The sequence below is a fragment of the Natator depressus genome, chromosome 20 (genome assembly GCF_965152275.1).
Source record: "Natator depressus isolate rNatDep1 chromosome 20, rNatDep2.hap1, whole genome shotgun sequence".
Lineage (NCBI taxonomy): Eukaryota > Metazoa > Chordata > Testudines > Cheloniidae > Natator > Natator depressus.
In genome coordinates, this window is record NC_134253.1 from 22011988 (window position 1) to 22036546 (window position 24559).

General features: G+C 55.4%; 1 protein-coding gene across 4 annotated transcripts in view; it reads right to left on the reverse strand.

Moving 5' to 3' along the window:
• LOC141974959 (cAMP-dependent protein kinase catalytic subunit alpha) overlaps positions 1-24559 on the reverse strand; it is a 43734-nt gene that overhangs the window by 13148 nt on the left and 6027 nt on the right. The window contains exon 1 of one of the 4 annotated variants that reach the window (XM_074935037.1): positions 11028-11244. The exons of 1 other annotated variant lie outside the window; for it this stretch is intronic. In XM_074935037.1, the coding sequence (XP_074791138.1) occupies positions 11028-11229 (202 nt within the window). In that variant the 5' untranslated portion in view covers positions 11230-11244. Of the gene's footprint in view, positions 1-4817; positions 4970-11027; positions 11245-11286; positions 11560-24559 lie in introns of those variants that run through there. 2 more of the 4 variants (XM_074935041.1, XM_074935040.1) reach the window with 2 other exon arrangements.

The window sequence follows — 24559 nt, forward strand, 5'->3', positions numbered from 1 at the left end:
CCCGATGCAGCAGCACGAGGTATTATTCGAATAACTGGGACAGGGATCAACCCCGGTACATAGAAAGGAAAATGCATGAGAAGGTCAGACCACTTAGGGCCTCAGATCTAGTTAACAAAGCCATTCTCTGCAGAATGGAAATCAGCGCCTGATTCAAAGCTCAGCAGGGCCCAGCACCAAGGCTCTAGGGATCTGTAATTAGGAGAGATCAGAGTTATCTGGAAAAGAGCTGAGTCTCCTAATCAGAGGGCAGACTGCTCTTAAAGAGACATGACAAGTTTTAGGCCCAACATTTGTGATTACAGAAACCTAACGCACACCAGCTTGTGGGTAGCAGTTTCCAACCTCATGCTTCACCTTCGAGCCTCTGCCTTTCAAACCAAGTTCAAGTTCTCAGTCCCCATCTTCAAGGTTTCCATGGCCTGTGCCATGAGGGATCTAAATGAGCGTACGACTTTGGCAGAAAGATAATGGCTGACAACTCTACTTCATTGGTACAATGGCACCTACCACCATGGTGAAGTTCAGCTGTGCAGGAGACAGAGTTTCCTCAGGGTCTGGTTGTTGACTGTGGAACTACCTGCCACATGAACCAGGGACCATCCCAAATCCAGACCCGTTTCTTTGACCTACCAGAACCTCAGAAACGACAAGACACTCCACTGCCCTCACTTCTCCTTTCAGGGAGAAGATGAGAGAACAAGCCACATGACAGATGTGAAGTCACATCATTTAATGCACGACTGGAAGGCATTCAGATACTGCGGTGATAAGAGCAGAATAAGAACCTAGAGAGGACAGATTAGGCTTGTTTCTGAAATCCCGTTGCAGAATCAGGGCCAGGTGCGTAAGAAAAACAACTGAGTTGCACAAGGCCAGGGTTACAAAACGTCACACAACTTTCCCCCTATTTGAGGGAGGGGGCTGGTTTGACAAAACTTTGAAGTCCCTGCTCCCAAAACCAGTGTTGGGCCCCCAGCCTCTGCAAATCAACACAGGAGAAATCAGAAACAAAGTGAAATTGACTAATCGAATTTCACCACGCCCCAGAGGCACAAAGGGCATGAATGGTGAAGAGCAGATTAGAGGTTTACAGGGACTGGTCACCTTGGAACGCAGCCAGAATTTAAAAGCAGGCTCATTCCCCCTGCCATTTGGAGTGTAACTGACAGGAGGTCAGGACTCCTGAAGGCAAAGCTTCCACAGCAGCCAATACTAAGTGGTCACTAAAAGGATCATTTCATCCGCCACCAAAATGCAGCCACCTCTGGGGTGAAACAGGGCAGCTGTTTCAGGACACTGTACAACAGCAAAGAGATCCTGAAACTACAGGCGAAAACTCAGGGAGGGAGAATGGCACTGGGGTTAACACCCACACAGATTCCACCCTTGCGTGCCCGAGCGATGACTGTCCGATAGGAACAAACGTGCTGACAGCTCCCCCATGGGCTTGTTCCACTCCCCTCCGTCCTCCCTCTTAGCCAAGCATCATCACCTGCCATCATGGATTTAGATTTTAAGCCCTTTGAGGCCTGTTCCCCCAGGCCACTAGATGCACGTTAGCAACCTGCCTCAGCCCCACTTTCCGCATTGGATGCCATTTCTGGCCACGGGAGGGTTTCCACTGGGATGACGCCTGACCAGGATGGGGGGAGGGGCGGGGCAAGCTGCAAGCACCACAGGAAAGAACCGTCACTAGTGCAGCCCCAGGCCTTATTCTGATTCCAGCTACATCCCGCCCATCTCATGCCCCCAGCTGCTCCAGATCCCGATCTCCCACAGTGTGAACTGCATCTCACCTGGGCAGAACCAAGGAGAATCCACCCCCTCCCCATCCCTCCAGTGCTGGTGGCTGAAGGGTTAAACCCAGAGCTTCCCTGCCACTAAGGACTCACTGTCTCTCTCTGGTGAGCACCAAGCAGGTTCCAAAACAAACTGGTTTATTTCCTTTAATGAGCCCAGTGGGGAAAGAGGCCCAAGGGGGCAGGTGATGGGGCTGGAGCGTAAGCGATCCAGGGCCTGGCTCCTGATGCGAAGGATCTAATGAAGATCTACATTACAACCCGGTCTGGTGCACGTGGTCCGTGTTACACCCAGCACCCTGCTAACGATTGCAGGGGCCAGTGCACGACCGTCCTGCCTCTCGCTCGGGCTGGGGAAGAGAGCTGAGTACTGAGACCTTCACTACAGTGATCGGGGCGGACAGGCCAGGTGGCTGTGGGAGCCAGGGATATGGAGCCCTGAACCCTGACATCCTCCTGCTGGATGGCCGCTGGGCGCAACGAGCTGCCAGGTTTTCACCTCCCATGGGGATTGGTTACAATGATGTCAAGCCTATGATTCGATGGCACCGAAAGGCCCCCAGCAGGCCCGGCCGCATTGAGCTAGGTGCTGTACAAACAGAAGCCACGCTCCCTGCCCCAAAGAGACCACAGGCTGCTAGCAGAAACTGGCATAGGTAGGCAGCGTGGCCTAGCGGCTAGGGTTCTAACCTTGGACAAGTCACTGCCTCGCTCCAGGCCTCAGTTTCCCCTCCCTACTCAGGTCTATTTAGACTCTGTACTCTTCAGGGTAGGGACTATCTCTGACTAGGAGTATGTACAGCGCCCTGCACAATGGGGCCCTGAGCTCAGTCAGGGCCTAAGAGCAACCATAATGTAACCACATGCAGGTAGAGGTGAGGGTTCAGGTCTCAGAGGGTTAAAGCAAATCTCAAACGAGCTGACCATTGACCAGAACTGGCTTGTGCTTTGCGATTTCCCCCTAGTCACAACCCAGGAGGGCAGGGAAAATCTGGGTGACGGCAGAATTCACCTCCTGCCTTTAAGAGACATGGGTTTAACTGCAGCTCAGGTCACAGAGCCAGTGCGAAGCCTAGCACAAGCCGCTGGTCTCTGGTGGGGAGAGGCCCCGGGCCCAGAATAGCAGGGGGAGCAGTGGGTTGGGAGGAAGGGGGCACGGCAGAGCTGTGGGGGAGTAGGGGCAGGATCACCGTGTGCCTGCCGTGAGTCATCAGCCGCCCTTTGCAGAGAGGAAGGAAGGGACAGACCCTGGCACTTCAAGCCATCAGGGATACTAAGGGACGGGAGATGACCACATGCCCTGCCTGGGATCCCCTCCCCAAAAGCCCCCCTTTACCATCCATGCTGTGACCCACGGAGGCTGCTGGCTGCGGTTAGGAGGTCATGGCAGGCGGAGAGGGAGATCTGGCCTGGTGCCTTGTCAGGGACTTTGTCCCAGGCAGCAGGAGCAAACACAACCTCTGCTTCGACCCCGGCTTCCCCGGCGAGCTGAGGAGAGACCCGAGCCAGCACAGGGCCCAGTGCAGCTCCAGGGCGTGTCTATGGCACCACCACTCCCTCGGCTGCATCGGAGGGGCCGGGTTTATGCCAGGCTGGAGGGCCCCATCGCGGTGTCCGGATCCTCCGGTGACAGGTGCCTTCAAACTCCCTTGGCGCAGGGGGGCTGTGTCCGTTAGCGCCTATTGCCCCTGGATACAGCAGTGTCCGCCCCCAAGGTCAGCCTTGCCCGGGACTCCTGGGTTCCTGTTTGCCGCTAGAGGTGGATCTGCCTGTGCCGTCAATCCCACCTGCCTGGGGATGGAGACAGCAACGAGGCGAGGGCAATGCCCTAAAGTGTCCCTTCACCGCCCCGGTATGTGGGGCAGCTGGTTCCGGAAAGCAGCGCCTGCCGCCAGCCCTTCCACGGGTTCTGAGCTCTGGGCATGAGGACGCACATCCAGGGAGGGGGTGGGGAGGACAGGGACAGAGCCGATCACAGGGTGGCAGTGCAAATAAAGAGAGACAACGTTCACACAGCGATGCTCCAGGGGTCTATTTATAAATAACAACTGCAGGTTCCCCACCCCACCCACACTGGTCTAACTGGGTTCTTAGCCAACACCTCATCACCCACAACCCCTTGGGGCATCTGGACACTGCCCTGATCCACTACTGGAGGAGGAAGAGAGGATCCCCCAACTCCTCCCCCACACCACTTCAGCTGCCTCACTGTAACTCCCTATCCCCCTATGAGCTGTGAAAGCCCGTCTCTATTCCCCCCACCCTGAGGATCTCAAAGCAGAACTCCCATGGCATACAATCAACCCCAGTTTACAGGTGGGAAAACTGAGGCAGAGAGAAGGGAAGGAATCTTGCTGAAGGTCCCATGGCAGAACAGTGGCAAAAGGGGAACAGAACCCAGGCGTCCTGGTTCTCCACACCTTCGCTAAGCAGTACACCACCCCTCCCTGCCTCGTGCTGGGACTAGAACCCAGGAGTCTTATCTCTAAGCCCCCCACCCCTTTCCTGCTCTAACTCAGTAGATCATCCTCCTCGTGGCCACAATAGGGCACCCCACAAAGCAGGGATGCTAAATAGGGATCCCTTATCCGGGCTACTGGACACAGTATTGCCATTGCCAAGCCGGCAATACATTGTGTCACCACTAGGGGTCTCCCCTAAATTCTGGCCAGGAGTGGCACGGAAGGCATACCTGACATAACCCCACTACTCTCCACACACAAACACCTCTGACCCCAATTGGGAGGGGCTAGCTGGCCTAGCTGGGGGCAGGGTAGGGGTTAGGCTCTGCTTTTACTGGGGCTGGAACGCACCCACTTTGCAGAGGCTAAACCCTCGTGTGCCGACAGACCCCCAAGGCCTTCCCACAATTCCCCTGCAGGGCAGACAAGTTCTCCCGTGATGGCCAGGGAAAGAATCTGAGCGTCTCAGCACAAAGAGCCCTGGGATTTTCCCCTGGAACAAGTGCAGAGTCAGTGAAGACACAGTTACTCAGACAGGGCTTTGCAGACCCACCTGTAGGCTCTCAGGAGCTGGCTTAGCCCTGAGAAACTTGCCATTGACCAGCACAAGACCAAAGCTAGCCAGGTCCAGAGGGAGTCCAAGGGGTTGTGACAGCCACCGTTTCGGTCAACACCAAGGATTGAACCAGGCACCTGCGGAGCTAAAGGCCGGAGTCTTTACAGCTTTTCATCACAGTCAGGCTCTGCAGCTGGGGCAGGAACAGACTCGCAGCGTCTATGGGTCAGGGACACACAACACACACTAGGTTACACTCTCCCCTCCTCCCCCACGGGAGCATGGGCCAGGGTGGTTAAAAGCTCCAGCGGATTCCAAGAACGCCAAATGCCTCCTGCTGCCTGGCCGTCCCCGGGCATGTAACTGTACCCTCATGCCAAGAGATAAGGTCAAAGACATGACTTGAAGTTCCTCCCTGCCCCCTCTCCTTCATACATTCGCTCATCCCTAAACACATTCATTCTATACACATGGGACTCATGGCAGCCACCTCAGAGGTGGGTCATGGCAGCTGGTCAACAATGCACAGCAATGCTGCATGGGGACCGCTCCCCCAGCACCAAAATGCAGCTGCTTAACAGGCACATTGCGGTGCAGAAGAGTGAAGGATCCAACACACTGGGAGGCGGACTTCAGAGGAGGTGGCGTACCCTTAACCACGCTGGCATTTGGTCAGGGTTATAGTGGGACCTGCTCCTGCGCCCAGTGAGGTAACAGCCAGGAGCACTCAGGAGGCCTGACTGTGAGAGTTCACCAAGTCATTTTCCAGCTCTGTAAACTGGGGCTGAGGATTGTGCTGGGGGGCGGAGTTCATTCACAAAAGTGCTTACAAGTTCCTTGGCTGGAGGCTGGCGAACATCATGAAGGATGGGCTGGCCACTGTGGCCACCTGGACTAGTCAATCCGAGGGCTGGCAATCCCAGTACTGGGCATCATGCCACCTTCTGCATTTCTGACGAGAAGCCTGACTCTCTCAACTCTGAGATATTGCCAGGATCTTTTCCCTCCTTGGCAAACACTGCCCGGATCCCCCCATCCAGAGAGCGCCAGGCTACAGCCGGATCCTGCACGGAGCTACTGGAGTTTCCGATCCCGATGCCAGCACGCTGCCTCACCCCCACTGCCCGCTATTGGAACAGATGAAGGACAGAACTTTTGCCCCAGGGCTGGAAAGCTGATGCAGCAGCAGCCCTGATCGATTTCCCAGTGGCCAGATTTAATGCCACACTCAATAAACACAGCTCTGGAGCCGATCCATGAGCGTGAGGAGAGAAGCCAAAGCTAAAAGCTGGAGAGAGCTCCGCCCTCTTTGGTCAATCCCTTGCCCAGCTGTACCTCGCCTGCAGATCACGCTGGGAGACAGTGTCAGGCTGGCTAAGGAGGGGAAGCTGCTTTCTGCTGCTCTGAGACAAGGGAAGCAGCAGCAACGGCTCTGGCAGGGGAAGGGGGGGACTGGAATAGCGTAAGGGGAAATTCATCCGCCACCAGCCAGAGATCGGATAGCCAGAAGGGTCACTGCCCACAAGGGAAAGGCTGGAGGCTCCCTCCCCATGGATGCTTAATACCGGAGCAATCCTATACTGTCCCTCAGTACAGATACCCTGTACTGTCCCTGCTCCGACCACTAGACTCTGCTCTCCCTGAGCTGGAACAGAACCCAGGAGTCCTGATTCCTTCAGCCCTACTCTAACCATTAGACAACACTCGCCGCCCAGAGCCAGGGACAGAACGCAGGAGCCCTGCCTCCCAGCCTCTCACCACTACGACCCATACAGATGCAGGTGGGTGAATTTCTCTAGCCTTAGAATCTGGGCCAGCACTCCCCTCGCAGAGTTGGGAATGGAACCCAGGAGTCCTGGCTCTCAGGCTATGGCTTGAGGGAACTCTCTCAATGTCCCTACACAGCTGTTGCGAGGACCCAATGTCATCTACACCCTAATTCTGTGGCACCTCTGTACCCCCCCAGCCCAGCCACCAGCTCAAGTGCAAAACCTCTGCTATTGGCTGCTGCGCTGCCTGGCGCATGGGGGACAGAACCAGGGGCCTCGAGAGATAAAAGCAGGGGCTGCTCCAGCTTGAGCTAAAGAGCCCCAGCTCCCCGGCTAGGCCGGTGAGATTCAGATCCTCAGCACATCAGACACAGACGGGGAACCCCTCACGCATGCTCAGCGGTCAGTTACACGGGCCCTGCAGAAAACAGTGAAGCCAGATACGAGAGCCTTCCCCCCCTCCCCTGGCCCCAAGACCGGCTCCACTGATCCTGGCTAGCGCCCCCTCCCGGTGACACGCAGCAAAGCAGCCATCATTTGTATTCACACAGCATTTGGCCTCCCAGCCCATCACAAAGCTAGTGACAGACAAGCTGTATGCAGGGATGCTGAGCTGCAGCCACCTCTGGGGTGGAACATGCCAGCGGGTGACCCCGGAATGGCAGGAGCAGGGGTTAAGGAGGCAGAATGGAGACAGGCGAGCTGGGGCTGGGGCTGGGGCCGACCCTGGGCGTAGCCTGTGAATAGCCTGGGTCACAGCACCATTGGCATCGCATCAGCCCCCAGCACCGGAGTCCATATTGAGAGGGGAGAGCACCACCCTGCAGCACAGCGCCCCCTGGCACCAAGTTGGGGCATTGGGCTCAGCACTGATGGAGGGGAGAGAGCAGCCCCCACGCTGCTCCCTGCAGCACAGCGCCCTCTGGTGCCGCACTGGAGCACTGGCGTGAGTGCCGCCTACCGAGCTCCCAGCCTGGAGCACAGCGCCCCCTAGTGCAGCACTGCTTGCGAGGCGCAGTGACCCCCTGCAACTCAGCACCCCCGAGCTGCACGCTGGGACATAAGCGTCAGCCCCCAACCCCTGCGGCACGCTGCAGTTCCTAGGAGAGCTCCCAGGCATGACGGTTGGGAAACCCAACTTCCTCCTCAACCCCCCCACAGAGCATCCAGCTTCCCGCTGGCTTGAATATTCACCACCAAGGCAACAGACCAGCGTGCTTTGCCACCTGCGGGCGAGGAAAGAGGCCATCCCAGGCAGAAAGGGGTTAACGCCAAGAAGCAGAGTCTCAGTTACCCAAGGTCAGAGAGGAGCCAGCTCTGTTTCAGATGGTTAAAACCCCTCCTCTCCGCTAGAGTCCTGTGAGCCCCCCCCCACAGCTCCACCTGGCTGCAGCGGGGAAACAGAGCACAGACCAGGAGGGTCAGCTTGTCGGGGGAGCGAGGGGGCTGCACATCTTTGCTACGCGGATCCTAGGTGGGAATCAGGCTCCAGGTCGGCAGAGCAATTTATTCTAACTCCAGGGCACTTTGAGATGCAAACTGGTTTCATGCAGCGGCTGCTGGCCCGGGTCCTAGTGCGAACTGCCCCGATTTCTAGTGCCAGTCCAGTAGCAGCTTCAGATGAGGAGGGAGCAGGGTCTGGCACCAGCAGTCCCTGGTCCCAGCCACAGGCAGGGTCCCTCCAGGGCAGACAGCGCAGGGATGGCAGCCCTGTTGGGGTTCTCAGTTGGGAGGGCCAGGGCTGCTGATCTAGTGTGAAATTAACCAAAGCCTGGATGTCTGAGACAAAGAGGCGGGCGGGAACCTGCAGAGGGAGATTTGGTTGCGACTGGGCAGTGATCCATGAGGAGTCTCCTTGCCTCCAGGCAGTCAACAGTTACTCCAGATCGCAGCTGGATGGGCAGCTGTGATGTAACTAACACACAGAGGGTCTGTCCCCTTTAACAGGCAGCAGCTAGCAAAGAAGGCAACACCCCCAAAGGGCCCCTCCTACTCCTTCCTGGAGGTTTCCAGTCCCAGCATGGGCTTGCTAACTGCTGATGCTCCACCCAGAAGCTTCTACAGCGCTGCCCCCAACGAGAAGCCTGATGCCTTAGAATCATAGAATATCAGGGTTGGAAGGGACTTCAGGAGGTCATCTAGTCCAACCCCCTGCTCAAAGCAGGACCAATCCCCAATTTTTGCCCCAGATCCGATCCCCTAAATGGCCACCTCAAAGATTGAACTCACAACCCTGGGTTCAGCAGGCCAGTGCTCAAACCACTGAGCTATCCCTCCCCCCGCCTTGCTCTGCTGGGTCAGATAAGAGGACAGAGGCAGTGCCAACCAGTGGATCAGACTCTGGCCTGGGAATCAGGAGACCTGGGTTCGAGTCCTGGCTCTGCCACGGACTTGCCATGAGACCCTGGAGATGTCGCTTTGTGCCTCAGGTTCCCGATTCGTACACTGGGGATGACAGCCCTGCCTCACAGGCAAGCTGTAAGGATAAATGCATTGACTGAGGTGCTCAGATGCTACAGTGATGGGCCCTCAGAAGTACCTTAGATCAAAAGAATAAACCCAGGAGTCCTGGCTCCCAGGCTCCCTGCTCTAACCACTAGACCCTACTGCCCTCTCCGAGCCAGGGAGAGAACCCAGGAGTACCGTCTCCTGGTGCTACCAAACTGTGGGGTATAGACCTTACTCACTAGGCTATGAAGTCAAAACTTGCCCCCCGCGCCATGCCCGCTGGATCTGGAGGCAGCGCTCAGAAGGCCGAGACAGCAGAGGGTTAAAGGTGCCGGAGAAGCCGCTGGCACCAGGTGCTTTACAATCTGCTATTTTAATCCTGGCTGCCCTGCCAAGCACTATTGTTACAACCTTGTTTGAACATCCAGAGGGGGCCTGGGATTGGCGGGAGGCCAGAGATAGCTCATCCCCCACATCCCCCCTCCCCTCCCCTGCGGAGCTAACCCAGAGCCCCCAGTAGAGGGAGCAGAGCTGCTTAGGGTCACGTGGGGACTTCCAGATCCCCCATGGGAATCCCACCCACCCAAAACTACAGCCCGGGCCACGGAGTGGGGATGTGACCTCGACCCAAGTGGCTGTGCCGTTAACTCAAGAGTATGAGCTGATCAACACCAAGGTAACACTTGACAGGCTGCAAATAGGGAGCGGGGGGGAGTTTTCATCTCTGATAGTCACAGTTGGGGAGGAGAGGAATAAAAGGAAGGAATGAGGGAAAGAAAGAGGGAGAGTGAAAGAGAAGGAGGACGTGAAAGTGGATGAGAAAGAAAGAGAGAAAGGATGTCAGAGAGTAAGTGACACGAGAGGGCACAAATCTGTCCCAGCAGCACAGGGAAATAGCCATGACTCTCCCACGGAGGGGAGCCAGTGGGTCCTTGTGCCACTCAGGGCAAAGGGATCCGAGCGCCCAGCCTCCCACCCACACCAAAGATCTGCAGCGATCAAGGACCAGGCGTTTGGCCTGCAGCTTCCCAGGTGCAGTGGGGGGAACGGGAGGTACCACACACCAGGGACTGGCCTTTGGAATGGAGGGAGAGTGGGAATAGAGAGGGGAAGAAAGACAGAGAGAGAGTAATGAGGAAGAGAAGAATCCACAGACCCCACTCCCTTCCCAGAGCTGGGGACAGAACCCAGGAGTCCTGACGTCCAGGCCCTGCTCTAACCATTAAACCAGTATGGAAGACCGGGAGCCAGGACTCTTGGGTTCCATAGCCAGCTCCGCCCCCAAGTCTGCAAGTCTTTTGGCAAGTCACTTCCCCTCTGTGCACGTCAGTTTCCCCCCATCACAAAACAAAGATAATCTCTCCCTTCGGAGGGGTTGTGTGTGTGTGGGATTAGCTACCATCGGCAGAACAGCGAGAGCCGATGGAGCAGCACACACCGCACAAACTGGTTTGGACGCCCGGCGCAGACACTCAGCGAGGAGAGAAGTCACACTCGGATTGGCGGGTTCAGCCCTCCTGACATAAGAGCTGCCATCTCCAGAGCCCACGTCCCACCCCGCGCCTCCACGGCGCCACCATCAGCTCCTCAGCATGGCAAGAGGCTCGCGTGGCTGGCGCAACACGGCCGATGGCTCAGGAGCGGCAGGAAGACGAGTCCCTTGATGTCAAGCTGCTGCCAGCGGTGACTGGGAACCGAGAGCTCCTAAGGCCTCATCCGCTGAGTGAGCTTCCCCCTCACCTCGACCCTGCCCCGCAGGGAACCTTTCCAGGGGGGAGCTGGGCAGACCAGACTCAATCCGTGGTCTCCCCACAGAAGCCACCACAAACTTCAATGGCACCTGCATCACAGGGACACCCCCCACCCCCCGCATCCCCACTAGGACTCAGATGCTGCATCACTTTTCCCCAGCTCTGAATCATGGCAGCCCGACCCCCTGGGATCTGGGGCTGCACGTGGTCCTACCAACAGGGCTCCCATGCCAACTCACTCTGCTCATTCCAGGCGGCAGTGTGCTCAGACACATGGGCCATCTCGCTGCCGGCCGGGGCCCCCGCCTCGCTGCGTGGCCCCCAGTAGAAGATCCGCCCAGCCAGGCTCTCCAGCTTCTGAAGTGGTGACATCTTAGCGCCTTTGTTCCTGCTGGGGTTGGGGCAGGTCATTTCTGCTCCATGGCTCATGTTTCCCTTCATTTATTTATCTCCCTCCTTCCCCGGCCCTCACAACCAGAGTCAATGCGAAGCTCGGACCTTATCCAGGAATCCTCCGGCCTTGGCCATTTCCCAGCAGCGGAGAAGACAGCAGGATCAGGGACTAGAGGGGCGGTCCCAAGCCTCAGCAAAACTCCTCCACTCCTGACAGAGACAGGGGGCTTGAGCTGATTGCTCTCGACTTCTAACCACTCTTGACTTCTAACCCGGAGAGAGAATTTCCATCCAACAGCTCCCCTGCCCTGCAGCAGCCCCAGAGCGTGGCTGTCAACTCAGAGACCTGCACACGACTCTTCAGGGCCAGCCAGTCACATCCATGCACACTCCTCCCTGCCTTTTGCTCAAGGCGGGGAAGACCCAGGGACTTGGAAACGGTATCTTCTCTCCCACCTCTGTCTGGAGAGTTGGCTTCCCTGGTGGAGGGAACGGAGCTGGAGTCAGGGAGTCCAGTCACTTACGCAGCCAGCCAAGTCAGTTTCACTTCCTGGAGGGTGAACAGAGGACAGATTCTGCTTCAGAACTGCTGGGACGGGTCTTCCAGAACAACAGACAGTGGCAAGGGGAAACACCCACACAGCAGGGCTTAAAACAGCGCCCTGGGTCTCCGCTCCTCTCAAATCCTTGGGCCGAAAGCAGCGTGAGAGGCTCCCTCTGGCTTCACTGCCGATCCTGCTTGCATTGGGGGGCAGACCCCTGGAAAAAACACCATCCTACAAGTACAGTGCACCCCGGGCCAAGCCACTGGGGCTGCAAAAGAAATCGGGGGGCTGCGGGTGGGCTTATAGCTCACCCGAGGCCTGAGTCAGAGGGGTGCAGGTCCTTAAATCCACTGCTGCGGGCCCCGCTCGCAGAGACGAACAGCAGGGGGTTGCAGCACATCAAAGGCGGCTCTCCAAGTGGCGTTCAAAGAGACCCACATTCGGAAACCCTCAGCGGCACCCTGCAACAGCACCCCAGGGAGGAGATCTCGAAGCACCATGGGGTTTGACTCTCGTGCCGTGCAGTCCCAGGCGGTACCGACCGCCGGTAGGGGAGGGACCCAGGACTGCTCGCCTGGAGGTTTCTTTACTTTGCCTTTCCCAAACAAGCACTGCTGCGCTCCTTGACCTTGGGAGCGGGAAGCCACTGTCAGCGGAAACCAAAGAGAGCCGGGTAGCGCTCTGGGGGAGAAGCAAGAGGGTGGGATGGGAAAGGAGGAGGCCCTTCCTTGCGAGTCTCAATTTCCAAACAGCTGGGGTCTGCAGAGACCAGGATTTTGCAGGCAGGAGGCAGGGGGGAATCCGGAAAGGAAGCTGCTCACCATGGGTGCAACAGATAAGGGGGCTACTCTGTGAGCCCCCCAAAGGCACGGAGGAGGTGATGGACCAGCCGGCCAAACAAGTGCACCCACAGGAAGAGCTGGATCCAGAACTGGAAGTCGAAATCTGAGCTTTCCTCAATCCCACGAAGGTCGCTGAGTCTGAGCTCCATGCTGCCACCCCCGGTGATGCAGACCTCGGCTCCTGGCTGCCGGGATTCTGATTCAGGCTGCCCTCCTTATCTACGCCACCCAAGGCTCCCCCATGGCTGCATGGCTTCCAACCGGACCTCTGGGACCCTTTGAGGGGGGGAAGCGGGATCTCCGGGGGAGAAATGTCTGGACGGTAGCAGGGTGGGAAGCAGCCGGCTTCGCTCCTGTCGCTTCCCAGGCTCAGGGCTCAGCCTGCCCCGGTGAGGAGCACGCTAGGTATTGTTTCAGAAAGCGCCCCATGGGAGCAGCCTCAAACGGGGAGGGAGAGCCAGGGCTGGGCACACCGCCAGGTTCACATGAAGCCCTTAAAGGCGTCGGCTCTCTACTCCACATGTGCTCTCAGCTGCTCCATCAGCCGCCGCAGCTAGCCACTGGGCGACCAGCGCTCCCCGGGAATCTCGGCACACGGGCTGGCCCACGCGGCAGGACAGGAGAGTGAAATCCTAACCTTCACCCTGGATCCCATGGAACCTGGCCCGGCAGCTCGGACCATCATGGCCAACTCCCTCATCTCAGGAAGGGAGGGAAGAAGGGGAGGATCTTCAGGATCTCTAGGGCAGCAGTTCAAACGCAGTCCAATGTGAAATTAATTTGGCAGGTCTCAGTCCAATTCCCAGAGGGAGAGACCGCCCCATCACAGAATCATCCTAACACACACCCCAGCCCCCACTCACTGCATAAGAGGAAGGGCCATGTTCGCTGCACCTTTCCCTTCTGGTGAGAGAGGCTGGTGAGGGGCAGATTATCTTCTGGGCTCCCATTCAAGCCCCTTTCAGGCCTTACAGGCATGGGATTGGGGGTGGGCTGGGGTCTCGCCACAGTTCCCAGATGGGAGGGAGATGGTTTTGTGATGGGGAGGCCCATCCCTCTGGGAATTGGACTGACACCTGTCAAACACCTTTCACATTGCAGTGGGTTTGAGCGGGGCTACTAGGACTCAGGACTCCCGGATTGGAGGGCTGAGAGTCTGATCTTCCTGACTCATCTGGTCTCTCTCAATACAGCCAGCTGGGGCAGCTGAGGACAGTGCTGCTCCCGCCTGCAACACGACCGGCTTATTTGAGCTGCATCTGGGTGAATGGAAGCCTTGATGTTGACCAGCCAACAAGAGCAGATCAGCTGAGCAGCTGGGCGGGAAGGTCTCCACCAGCTGCTGCACGCTCAGCACCCCGGGGGTGGGTCTTGAGACAGCCCCTCCTACCTGGGACCTGTGCTGGAGCTCCCCCCATCAATATAAGGCCTAAAAGGGGGTTGATTGGAAGCCACTCTCCATGGAAGGGACTGGAGCAGGCCATCAGTGCCCGTCCTCCAGAGCTGGAGCCTAAACCCCCTTCCATGGAACCCGGGGTGCTCAAGCTGTTCAGGTCAGAACAATTCCATTGCCAGCCCCGTCTGAAGGCACCAGCAGAGGGAATTAACTGGCTGATCGGGGTGGGGGTAACAGATATGTAGCTGAGTCCGCACGCCGGAGGGGCTGCCCCCACCACGTGCCAATCCGACAGGCTGGCGAGAGCGACGCCGAAAGGGTTAACCTTGTGCAGGTACAGCTTTAGCAGGACCAGCAGGATTTTCTGCCATCTCAGGTGGCGGGTCCCGCAGGCTCAGCACGAAAGGTTTAAAATATTCCAGCGTGCTCACTAAAAATCATCTGCCTGCAGCCAGCAACGAGCAGCAGCAGGAGGGACAAACGGACACAGCAGATGGCATTTTGCCCTCCTCAGCAATCGGAGCACCATGGCCTGGCCACCGATGGTGACCCCAGGGCAGTCAGCCTCATGGGGCAGCACCAGTGAGAGCCCCACTTGGTACACCCGGTCTAACTAGGGGCTTGTCTGCTCTGGCAGCCTGAAGCTCATTAGTTGTTCATTTCAGCAGTGGAATCCCTGCTCCACCCCAGAAGTGGGCGCATCAGGGAAGCATTGAATGTTTATTGCTGAACAGCCCTGTGCACCCAAGGAAGCACCACTGGGAGTACGGGCCATTTAACCCAGATAGGTTCATTTTGGCCTAGCAGGCAAGCCACCCTGCTTCAAAAGCCACCACAGGGACTCATGATCTTTGAACAACTGAAGCCCACCCAAGCAGTTGCAGGTGTAGAACATACACATCTCGCCCCCCTTAACCCTACTTCTGCTCCCCCAACAGCAGCCAGCTGGGTCTGTGAACACCAGGGAGAAGGGAAGATGTAACGCACCGGTGGGGGGTGGGGGGGAAGGTAAGAGACAGCATGAAATATAGATCTAGGCTCTGCACACAATCCTCCACTCCCTAAGTTACAGCAAGCTTTCTGTCACAGTTTACCAGGGGCTGTGGCGGATTCTCAAACACAGACAATTTTCAAAACGAATGTGGATGCTTTTCTAAGAGATCTGCTCTAAGTCAAACGGGCAAGTCCTATGGCCTGTGCCATGCTGGAGGTCAGACTAGCCCAGTAGTTTTCAACCTCTCTCATTTGCGGACCCCTAAACAATTTGAAATGGAGATGCAGACCCCTTGGAAATCTTACACACTGTCTGCAGACCTCCAGGAGTCTGCCGACTACAGGTTGAAAACCACCAGACTAGATGAACATGGTGGTCTCTGCTGGCTTTGGGATCTCTGACAGACGGCCTTGTGGTAAAGGCAGCGGACTGGCAATCGGGAGATTTGGGTTCCATTCCCAGTTTTGTCACTGACCTCACGCAACCTTGGGTGAGTCATTTCAACTCAGCTCCCTGTCTGTAAAATGGGGCTATGAATCCCTCCATTGTGTGTCTGCTCTCTTTTGATTCGAAGCCCTTTAGGGCAGACACTCTTACTAGGTGATCAAGGGCCTTGGATCGGGTCATCACGAACTACTGTAATACAAATAATACAAACCCATCCAATTCTTAACCAGGTGAAGACTAACCAGAAGGAACGCAGGAAGCCAGCTGGGATACTCACATCAGAAACATGCCGATGCAGGAGAGAACTGCACTTATTTTCAGCACCCAAACATGTATATTTACAAACCAAGAGTTCCTCAAAAACCAAATGCAGAGAGCAATTTTGCTGCAGGATTTCAAAAGAAAATACAGTCCAAAAAAACCCATTTGCTTGAGCATTTAGAGAGACGTTACTGGTTTAAAAAAACATTACAGCAAAAACTGTGTTTCCTTCTTGTGTTACCAGCACCTGGGTTTATTAAACTTAAAGCTTGTTTTTAATATAAATCCCTCTGCACTTATTGCCTTTGCAGGTATTTCAGCATGGACAAATAGGGGGGAAAAACACCCACTACAGCTGGTCAATTTCACTCCAGTTCGAGTCAGTTTCACTTCTGGTACTGTACTTAACTCACTCCACATAGCTAGTCTGAACTGTGATCAATAGATGGAGACACCTCAGCAACCGCTGGTTCTGATTCCTTGTTTCCAGCCACTAAACTGCATCAACCCATTAAAGACTTAATCTGAATTTGAAATAATGTCTGCAGCACAGGTCACCCCAAATCAAAGAGGATACTCCAGAATTAGAAGGTTCAGAGAAGGGCAACGAGAATGATCTAGAGCCTGGACAAACTCTCCTATGAGGAGAGATTGAAAGGATTGTTTACCTTTAGAAAGGAGACCAATAAGAGGGACCATAATAAATATCTATAAAATAATAATTGGGATGAAGAAGGGAGATCAGGAGCTTCTGGTCTTCCTGCCTCATCCCACAAGAGCCAAGGGACACTCATATAGAATTAAAAGGTAGGGAAATCAAAACCAATAAGCGGAAACACTTTTCAGTTAGCCTGTGGAACTCACCACCACATGAAGTCGAGACCAAAACCAGCCTGGACATTCACATGGAGAAAGACTATCCAGGACTATAATTTAAATTACAACAATAATTCTGGAATGGATATTAAACCTTTTGCTTCAGAGTTTAAGCTGAACTACTAGACATCAGAATGAGACTTACGGCGGCGGAAAGTTTTTGCCCCACAACTACTGTGGGTTCGTTACCCTTCGTCTGCTGCCTCTACTGCTGATGCGACATGGACCTCAGGGCTGACCCAGTCTGGCAATTGCTACGTTCAGGTTATGTTTCCATATCAACTGTTGCTGTTGCTGCCCTGAGACATTAGGGGATCATGAAGGAGGAGCTGCTTGATGGGATGGCACAATGGGAACAGAGAGCCCCACAGAGATCTCCTCAACCCCACACTATCAAAAGTCTGAGGTAACACTGAGCTCTTAATTAGCACTTTTCATCCGCAGATCTCAAAGTGTTTTATAAAGGAGGCTCAGTAACACACTCCCTATTTTACAGATGGGGAAACTGAGGCACTGGGAAGGGACTTGCTAAAGGTCATAGCTGGGAATAGAACCCAAGTCTCCCAAGTCCCCGTGCTCTATACACAAGGCCGTACTGTCTGGTTTGCAGGGGAATTTGGAATTTCTTAATTTCTAGGAACTTTGAACTTAGGGGTTGTAAAAACAAGGTTGTTACACACCCCAAAGTCTAAATCAACCCCAGCCCTGTCTACACAGGGAAATGCCCCCTCCTCCACCCCTCCCAAAAACTTCTAGCCAGCTTTAGAACTAGCTGGAGCCAGAGCATTGACCAGGCTCTGACAGCTCCAACCATCGGTTAATGTGGGCCTGGGCAGCCTGGGCCGTGCCATGACTCCAGCCACTATTCAGAACTGGTGAGAAATTTGGGGGGGGGGGGAAATTTTCACTCGTCTTCAAATAATTCATGGGTGCACTGAGTTTAAGGCCAGAAGGGATCGCTGATGATCATCATCATTCTAGACTGACCTCCTACATAACCCAGGCCAGGGCGTTCCACCCAGTCACGCCCGCATCCAGCCCAACAAACTGTAATGGAATAAGAGCAGATCTTTTAGAAAGAAACATCTAGCTTGGAATTAAAGACTCCAAGTGATGAAGGATTCACTGCATCCCTTGGTAAGCTGTTTCCATGGTCAATTCCACTCCTTGTTAAAAATTTGATCTTTATTATTCCCAGTTTGAATTTGTCAAGCATCAACTTCCAACTGATAAATTGTCTTGCCTTCATCTTCCAGATGAAAGAGCCCCTGCTATCAGAAATCTTCTCCTAGTGTATTTTTAGATAGTGATCAAGCCACCTTCTGTTAGACTGAACAGATTGAGCCTCTTACCTCTCTCACTGAGACCTAGTAGATCTTTTCTGAGCCCACTCTACCCCCCATCTGATTTAAAGCACAGACACCAGAATGGGATGCAGTTTGATGGTGAAAGGCTAGAAACAGATTGTGCAACTGGCCAGGTGAATTTCCCTGTCCCATGCTCAGTCAAATGCAACAGAACATTAACCAAACAGCATCAACTGTGAACATCGGTAACATTTTTAGACAGTAGGACACATTTATATGAGTTTTATGTTGACAGCATCCCTTGAATTTCCTCAGCCCGCCTGTCTCAAGAGACGGAGGAGCCAGAATCCTCTTACACTGGGGCTGGAAAAATGATCTTAAGTAATAGCAAAACATGCTTGTGAAAAGGGTATCACATCGAGCATGTGGCCAGCATAGAGGATGACAGCTTACTAGTGCTGCCAGCTAACAGAAATCACCTGTTCAGGTGACGTGGTAGAGGACCTCACTTGAACACTGAGGATCCTGGGTTCAAACCCCACCAGGACAGGGTTTGCTATAACATCACCCCTGCTGAGAACTAAAAGATTATCCCAGAAATCAGAACTGTCACACTGGAGAAGTTATGGGAGACACATTCTCCCACAGGTCACACTGGTGTAACCCCAAAGTTACCAGGGCGATGGGGGCACCCCCGGCAGAGTTACACGGTGCTACAAAAAAATTTGAACCCAGTTTTGATATTTACTAACGAAGACCAGGCCATGAAGCAAACCCTGCAGGGCAGCAACGTAACTAAGAGCTGCACTCATCTCCTCTAGACAATTCAGTCTCTTGTCGCTTTTCCCCTTCCGCCCCCGAAATCAGTCTGTTCCTTGGTCCTGCCCCTGACTCCACACATCTCATACACTTCCCCTCGCAGCCTGCTCACCCCTGAAGAGGAAGCGGCTGGGGGTGGTTGAGTCCCAGGGACAATGGGACCTGGATTGTGACTCAAGAGACCAAAGTTCAATCCTCAGCTCTGTCTACTTGTATCTGTCTTGTGTGACCTTGGGAGATTCACTTCCCCAACCCTGCTTCATGCTTCAGTGTCCAAATCTGTGAAATAGGGATAATACTCTCTTGCCTTATTGCAAGGATCGAGTCTGTTAATGACCGTGAGGGGCTCAGATCCTATGTCAATGGGAGCCATACAAACCCCTAGACTGGTCCACACACGCCTTCCCACCCCCAATACTGATCACCTGCGTTTAACAATCCCATGGGAAGGGACTGCCCTCAAGATCACCGTTCAAATCACTGGAGGAAAGAAGAGACCATTCCTGCTCCTGCCCCACCCCAGCCATGTACCCGACACATCCCAAGCCACAAAATTCATTCGAAGACTCACCACCTTCCATCAAGAAATTCAAAGTCAAGGCCCCACCCCTTTCTGGGAGGCTCCTCCCACAGCCCCAGGCTGGAGATGAAAGCATGTTCCCACGGCAACCACCAATTCCAATTTTTTTTTCCCCAATTCAAACCCCTTAATTTTCCTTCTTTCAATTATTTAGTGGATTTAGTGCTGGGATTGGGGCCTGACGCCCTATTGGGGGCCAGCAGAAGTGACCCATATCCTAGGGGGCAGAACAGGGCCCGGGGCGGGGCAATAACCAGCACCCCCTCGAGGGGAAAGGCCCTGTGTCCCATTCCCATCCCGCCCACCCGCCAGGACCTTCACTCCCACCCCGGCTCACCTCCAGCCTCCATCTTGCTGGCCCAGCCTGTGGCCTCCTCTGCCCTCGGCCTACGGCTCCTCGGCAGGGCCAGTCCAGCCGGGCCCTGTGCCTGCCGCTGCAGGGGGCGAGAGAGGCGCTCGCTCTCAGCCAGGGCCCCCGGCGCTCTGCCAAGCGTGGGGCAGACTGACCCCGCCAGGGAGCCGTAGCTGGGAGACGAGGGTGGGAGCCACCCAGGATCTGAGCCCTCCGGGATTCCATAGATGGGGGGCAGGCCAGGGGAGCCAATGGGGGGTGGGCGCAAGGGCTTGGCCCCATGGGGGCTGGAGGGATGAGGCCAGGGGATCTGCCCCTGCACAGGGCTGGGAGGGCGACAGATTTAAAGCAGAGGAAAATCAGAGCGATCCAAGGGGTGTCTGCTTGCCCCCTCGTAAGCCACACAAACCTCACGGGCTGCAGGTCGGGGCAGGGGCAGCATGTGGCATAAAAAAAATCCTTCCCCCTCCCCTCCAGACGGTGTGTTTGTGTTTGTCCTACCGATGGACAGGCCATTCCTGTCAGAGAGACGGCAGCAGCAATCTCATGTGATGCAGGTTTGCCAGACGGCGATCGCTGCTCTCTGCCTCAGGACGATCGGTGCCAGGTTGGCATTCTTCCCCTGCCTTTCAAACAAACTTCCTCCAAGAACCAAGGGTTTCCCTCAAGCCGGCTAATTTCTCTCTCTAGCATCCACTTACCCCTCAAGTTTTATTAAACCAGATCTTTCGCGTCATAGAGGGAGGCTGGTGCAATGGTTAGAGCGCTAGCCTGGGACTTGGGAGATCCTGGCTCAACTCCCTGCTCTACCCCAGACTAACCTTGGGCAAGTCACTTAGTCTGTGATTCAGTTTCCCCATGCTACAGAGGGGGATGAGAACACTTCCTTGCCTCACCGGGAGGGTTAGAGGGTAAATATATTACCAGTTGTGAGGAGCTCGGATACTATCATAACCGGAGCCAGATAAGGACCTTAGACAGAAGGATAATGCACTTCCTTATTGTCCATACATGTTTTATCCCCATTTCTTGTTCGACAGCATTAAAGAAAGAGCAGCTCAGCGGCTCTTAGTCATTTTAAGATCATTAATTTTATCTCCCTCTCCATCAACAAGACAATGCATCTCTGCTACTTACCTAGTTTACTCCTGAGGTCTGCAAAAGCTCCGTTTTCCCTTAACCCTTTTTGCGATTTTCTGCTCTGGCTGCCTCTCCAGAGATCTCCTCAACCTTTCCTAGTCACTGAAGAGTCAAAGTTGAACCCTGGCATGATTCCATTCTGTCTCCCTGAAATACCCACCACAATTCAACTGGGATTCCTTCATCTTCACTTCCTGTCCTAAATTCCTAGGCCCACTCCCTCCCATCCCCTGTTTTACTGTAGCTGCTACAGAGGAACCCAGGTCAGCAGCTCACAGCGAGGAAGCGAGAGGGTGTAGGGGGAAGGTGCAGTCCAGGCAAAGGGGAACGGTCGTTGGTTTGATCCCTCCTAGGACTCACTCAGGCATGTCCCAAGAGGTCAGAGGCCCTGGTGGCTCAGTTGCCCAATGCCAGCAACCGCCTCAAGGCTCACACAGACTCTGAATCATCCCAGCAGAGCCAGAGTAGGGTGGGCAGCCGTTTACATACGAATCCCGCACCACACCCAGGGGGCAGATTGTCCAATTGCCACCCCAGGCAGAGCAACTCCCAGCTCAGCCTCACCCTCAGGCAGCCATAGGGGAGGAGACAAGCACCCACTGCCCTCGCACTGTTGCTCAATACAAGCATCTTTGAGCTATGCCCAGTTTGCCCAGCTGAAAGCAACTGCTCCAAGATGGGGACAGCTTAGATACATGCTCAGGGCTGGTCTTCACTGCACGGTTAACTCAGGTGCAGCCCTTAACTCAAGTCGCCTCCAGTCCACCCACAAGTCAGCTGGCCTGAGAGAGGCTACGGGCTACAGCACGAGTTAGCCTAACTCGTCAGCTGCTAAGACAACTGCTCTGTAGCATAGACAAAGGCCAACCTCCCTCGAGTGCCACTAGTCCTCCATAGGCTTCCTACGATTCCCCCCTCCCCTTCAGGTTGCCAGAGAGGACGGACAAGCTCTCCCACAGGTCACTGGGAAAATCCAACCAGCGGCTCAGTTTACTGCAGCTCTAAGGGCCATGGGAGGTGCTCCCAGGAGTCTTAGCCATGCACTCGAGCTCGGCCAAATGAACGCTGTCGCAGAGACAGCCCCTTGGTGAGTCTGAGCCAGAGCACCCACCCCATCCCACCAGCACACAGCCGAGCAGCAAGCCCTCCGGGTTCTCCATTATATACAGACACCCCCTCGAGAGCTGCAGACGGTCCCCCATTTAACCCCAGGACAGGGACAATGCAGGCAGCGCAGACCTCCGCCCACCCCAGTCTCCTCCAATATGCATCAAACCCTGCAAGGATTGCAGACCAACTCCCCTCGAGGGTCCCAAGGCCTCCCCACACGTCCCCCACATGTGCCCAGAATGCACTTTGCTAGGAAAGAAGCTCCCCCCACACACCCTGTTCAATCCTTAACGAAAGGCTCGGATGATCCTAGAAATTAGAGTCACTTTGTGCCAGATCTGCCCCCACGTCTGAGCTCCTAAAATCTCCAGCTGATGTTTACAGTGCTGCTTATGGCCTATAAAGCCCTGCATGGCCTGGAGCCAGCCTTCCTGTGCGGTCCTCCCCGACGCCATACTCCCCAGCGGCTGGCAGTAGCACACCCAAGCTATGAAGAAGGGGGCGGCTGGCAGGGAGTTCTCTTCTACGTCACCAACACTGTGGAACGTGCTCCCCACCCCAGTGATCGTCAGGGAAAGAGAGAGACACCCCCCCACCAGAGGGTCTGGGGAGTGTGGTGGCCACCTCTGAGGTACAAGAAATGGGACACCCAGTATGACCCCAAGCCCATAAAACTGGCCAGCTGGCCTTGCATACTGAGCCCTCTGACTGATTTCCCAGGACAGCTACTTCAAAACAGGGACAATCCTGGGGAAACCTGGACCAGTGGCAACCCCAGCAGGGAGAGGGCTGAGGGTTTGCTTCCTAGATGAAACGGCAGAAGGGAGCCCCAGGCAGCGGCTGCCGGGCTCAGGTCCAGCTGGACCGAGCATGTAACGCTGCCGGGTTTGAAGCAGTCATGTTGATGGTGTAGTACGGCCTAGAACCTTGGACAGCTGTCTTTTTAAAATCAAAATATGGAAGGGCGGCGCCGGCCCTGTCCCAGGCACATTTAATAATTAACTTGCAAGAGGAAATGCCCGTCTCCCCAGGGAATCTCTCGGTGGGAGCCAGACGATGGCAGGAGCACACGCACACTGGGCGATCAGCTCTCTGGGCATCGCTCTACGGGTGATCGGGGGGTGAAAGTTCCACTGTGCCAACCCCAGAGGCAGCTGCCTCAGGCGAGCCCAACGCTGAGGCTCCAGCAGATTTCCCCATTTGCGAGTTTCTGATCCCAAAGCGCCCCCTGCAGGCTAAGGCCTGCAACCAGCACAGCAAGGCACTCAGCGGGGTAAGCTGCTCTGGGCAGAAAGACATGGCCACATGGTGGATGCCCCCCGGGTTCACACTATGATGCGGCTGCCGAGAGCTTGTTTGCCATGGGAAAGACCCTGCCAGCCCTGTGGAGACGCCAAGGAGAAGAGCCTGGCGTGATGCAGGGGGCTCCACAGGGAGCACGGCAGTGTCAGGAAAGGCAGTAGCCATTTCTCAGCTGTGGTGAGCAGTGCTGAACGCAAGGGAGGAAGTTCAGGACTCCTGGGTTCTATCCCCAGCTCTGGATCTAGTGGGACAGAGCAGGGGGGACAAGGAGTCCCGACTCCTGAATTCTCTTCCAAATCTAGGCAAGTCACTTCACCTTCGTCTCAGTTTCTCCATGTGTAAGCAGAGCTGATCCTGCCTCATCTTGGGAAGACGCTGTGTCCTTTCCATCCAAAGATCCCAATCTAAGCACTAAACCACATCGGTTAATATCTTCCCTTAAAGCCATCATCATCCCCAGCCCCACCCGGCAGCCTGACCCCGCACACCCAACAAAACAGGGCCCACCGGTCAGAAACCAGCCTGGGAACTGACCTCCAAGCCCAGTGCAAAGAGGCCCACATGTGGCAGTGCCACAGCCCGCCTGCCCCGGCACAGGGCACCCCACAATCACCACCTCACCACTGCCCACCCCCTCCACCGGGAGCTGGTTAGAGCCAGGCTTCTGCTGCAGACCTGGCTGCCAGGCGAAACTGAGCAGCGGTGGCAGGAAACAGACATTTTCAGCAGATGCGGCTCAGTTCTCTTGGGACGCTGGCTGTCCCTGGTGGGGGAGACGGACAAATCACCCCCCTCCCCCAACCTGGCATCTCCATGGACACAGGAACCCCCTAATCCCAGCAGGGCAGAGGCTAGACTCAGAAAGTCACTAAGAGGTTACTGCACCTGCCTCTGAGCCAGCTGGGAGAGAGGCGACTGGCACGTGCACAGTGGTATACTGGGCAATCCAGCATGGCACTGCCCGCAGCCTGACTCGCAAACCCTTATGCCACATGCGGAGCTTTACTCATGGGAGGAGAGTTACGTGTCCTGGCAGGATCAGAGCCCCAGTTCCTCACAGAAAATGGATAAACAACAACATAAAAAGCTCAGACGGTGCTTTCACCAAATCAGTGGGCCAGAGGCGCAGCTAGCGTGAATCAGCATGGCCGTATTGACTTGAAAACTGCCTTACACCAGCCGAGGATCTGGCCCCTTTGACTCCAATGGACCGAGGGTGATTTGCACCAGGCAGGGAGCCAGCCCTGTATCTCCAATGCTTAATTTTGTTTTCTTAAGTCCCACCAGGCTCAAGGCAGCAGCCGACTGTGGCCCCGCAGCCGTGGCAAGGGCCATCGCCCAGGGGTGCTGAGGGGAGCATCCAGCTCGTGCCAAGGTCACCGTTTGCCGCACAGTAATCCCAGCAGG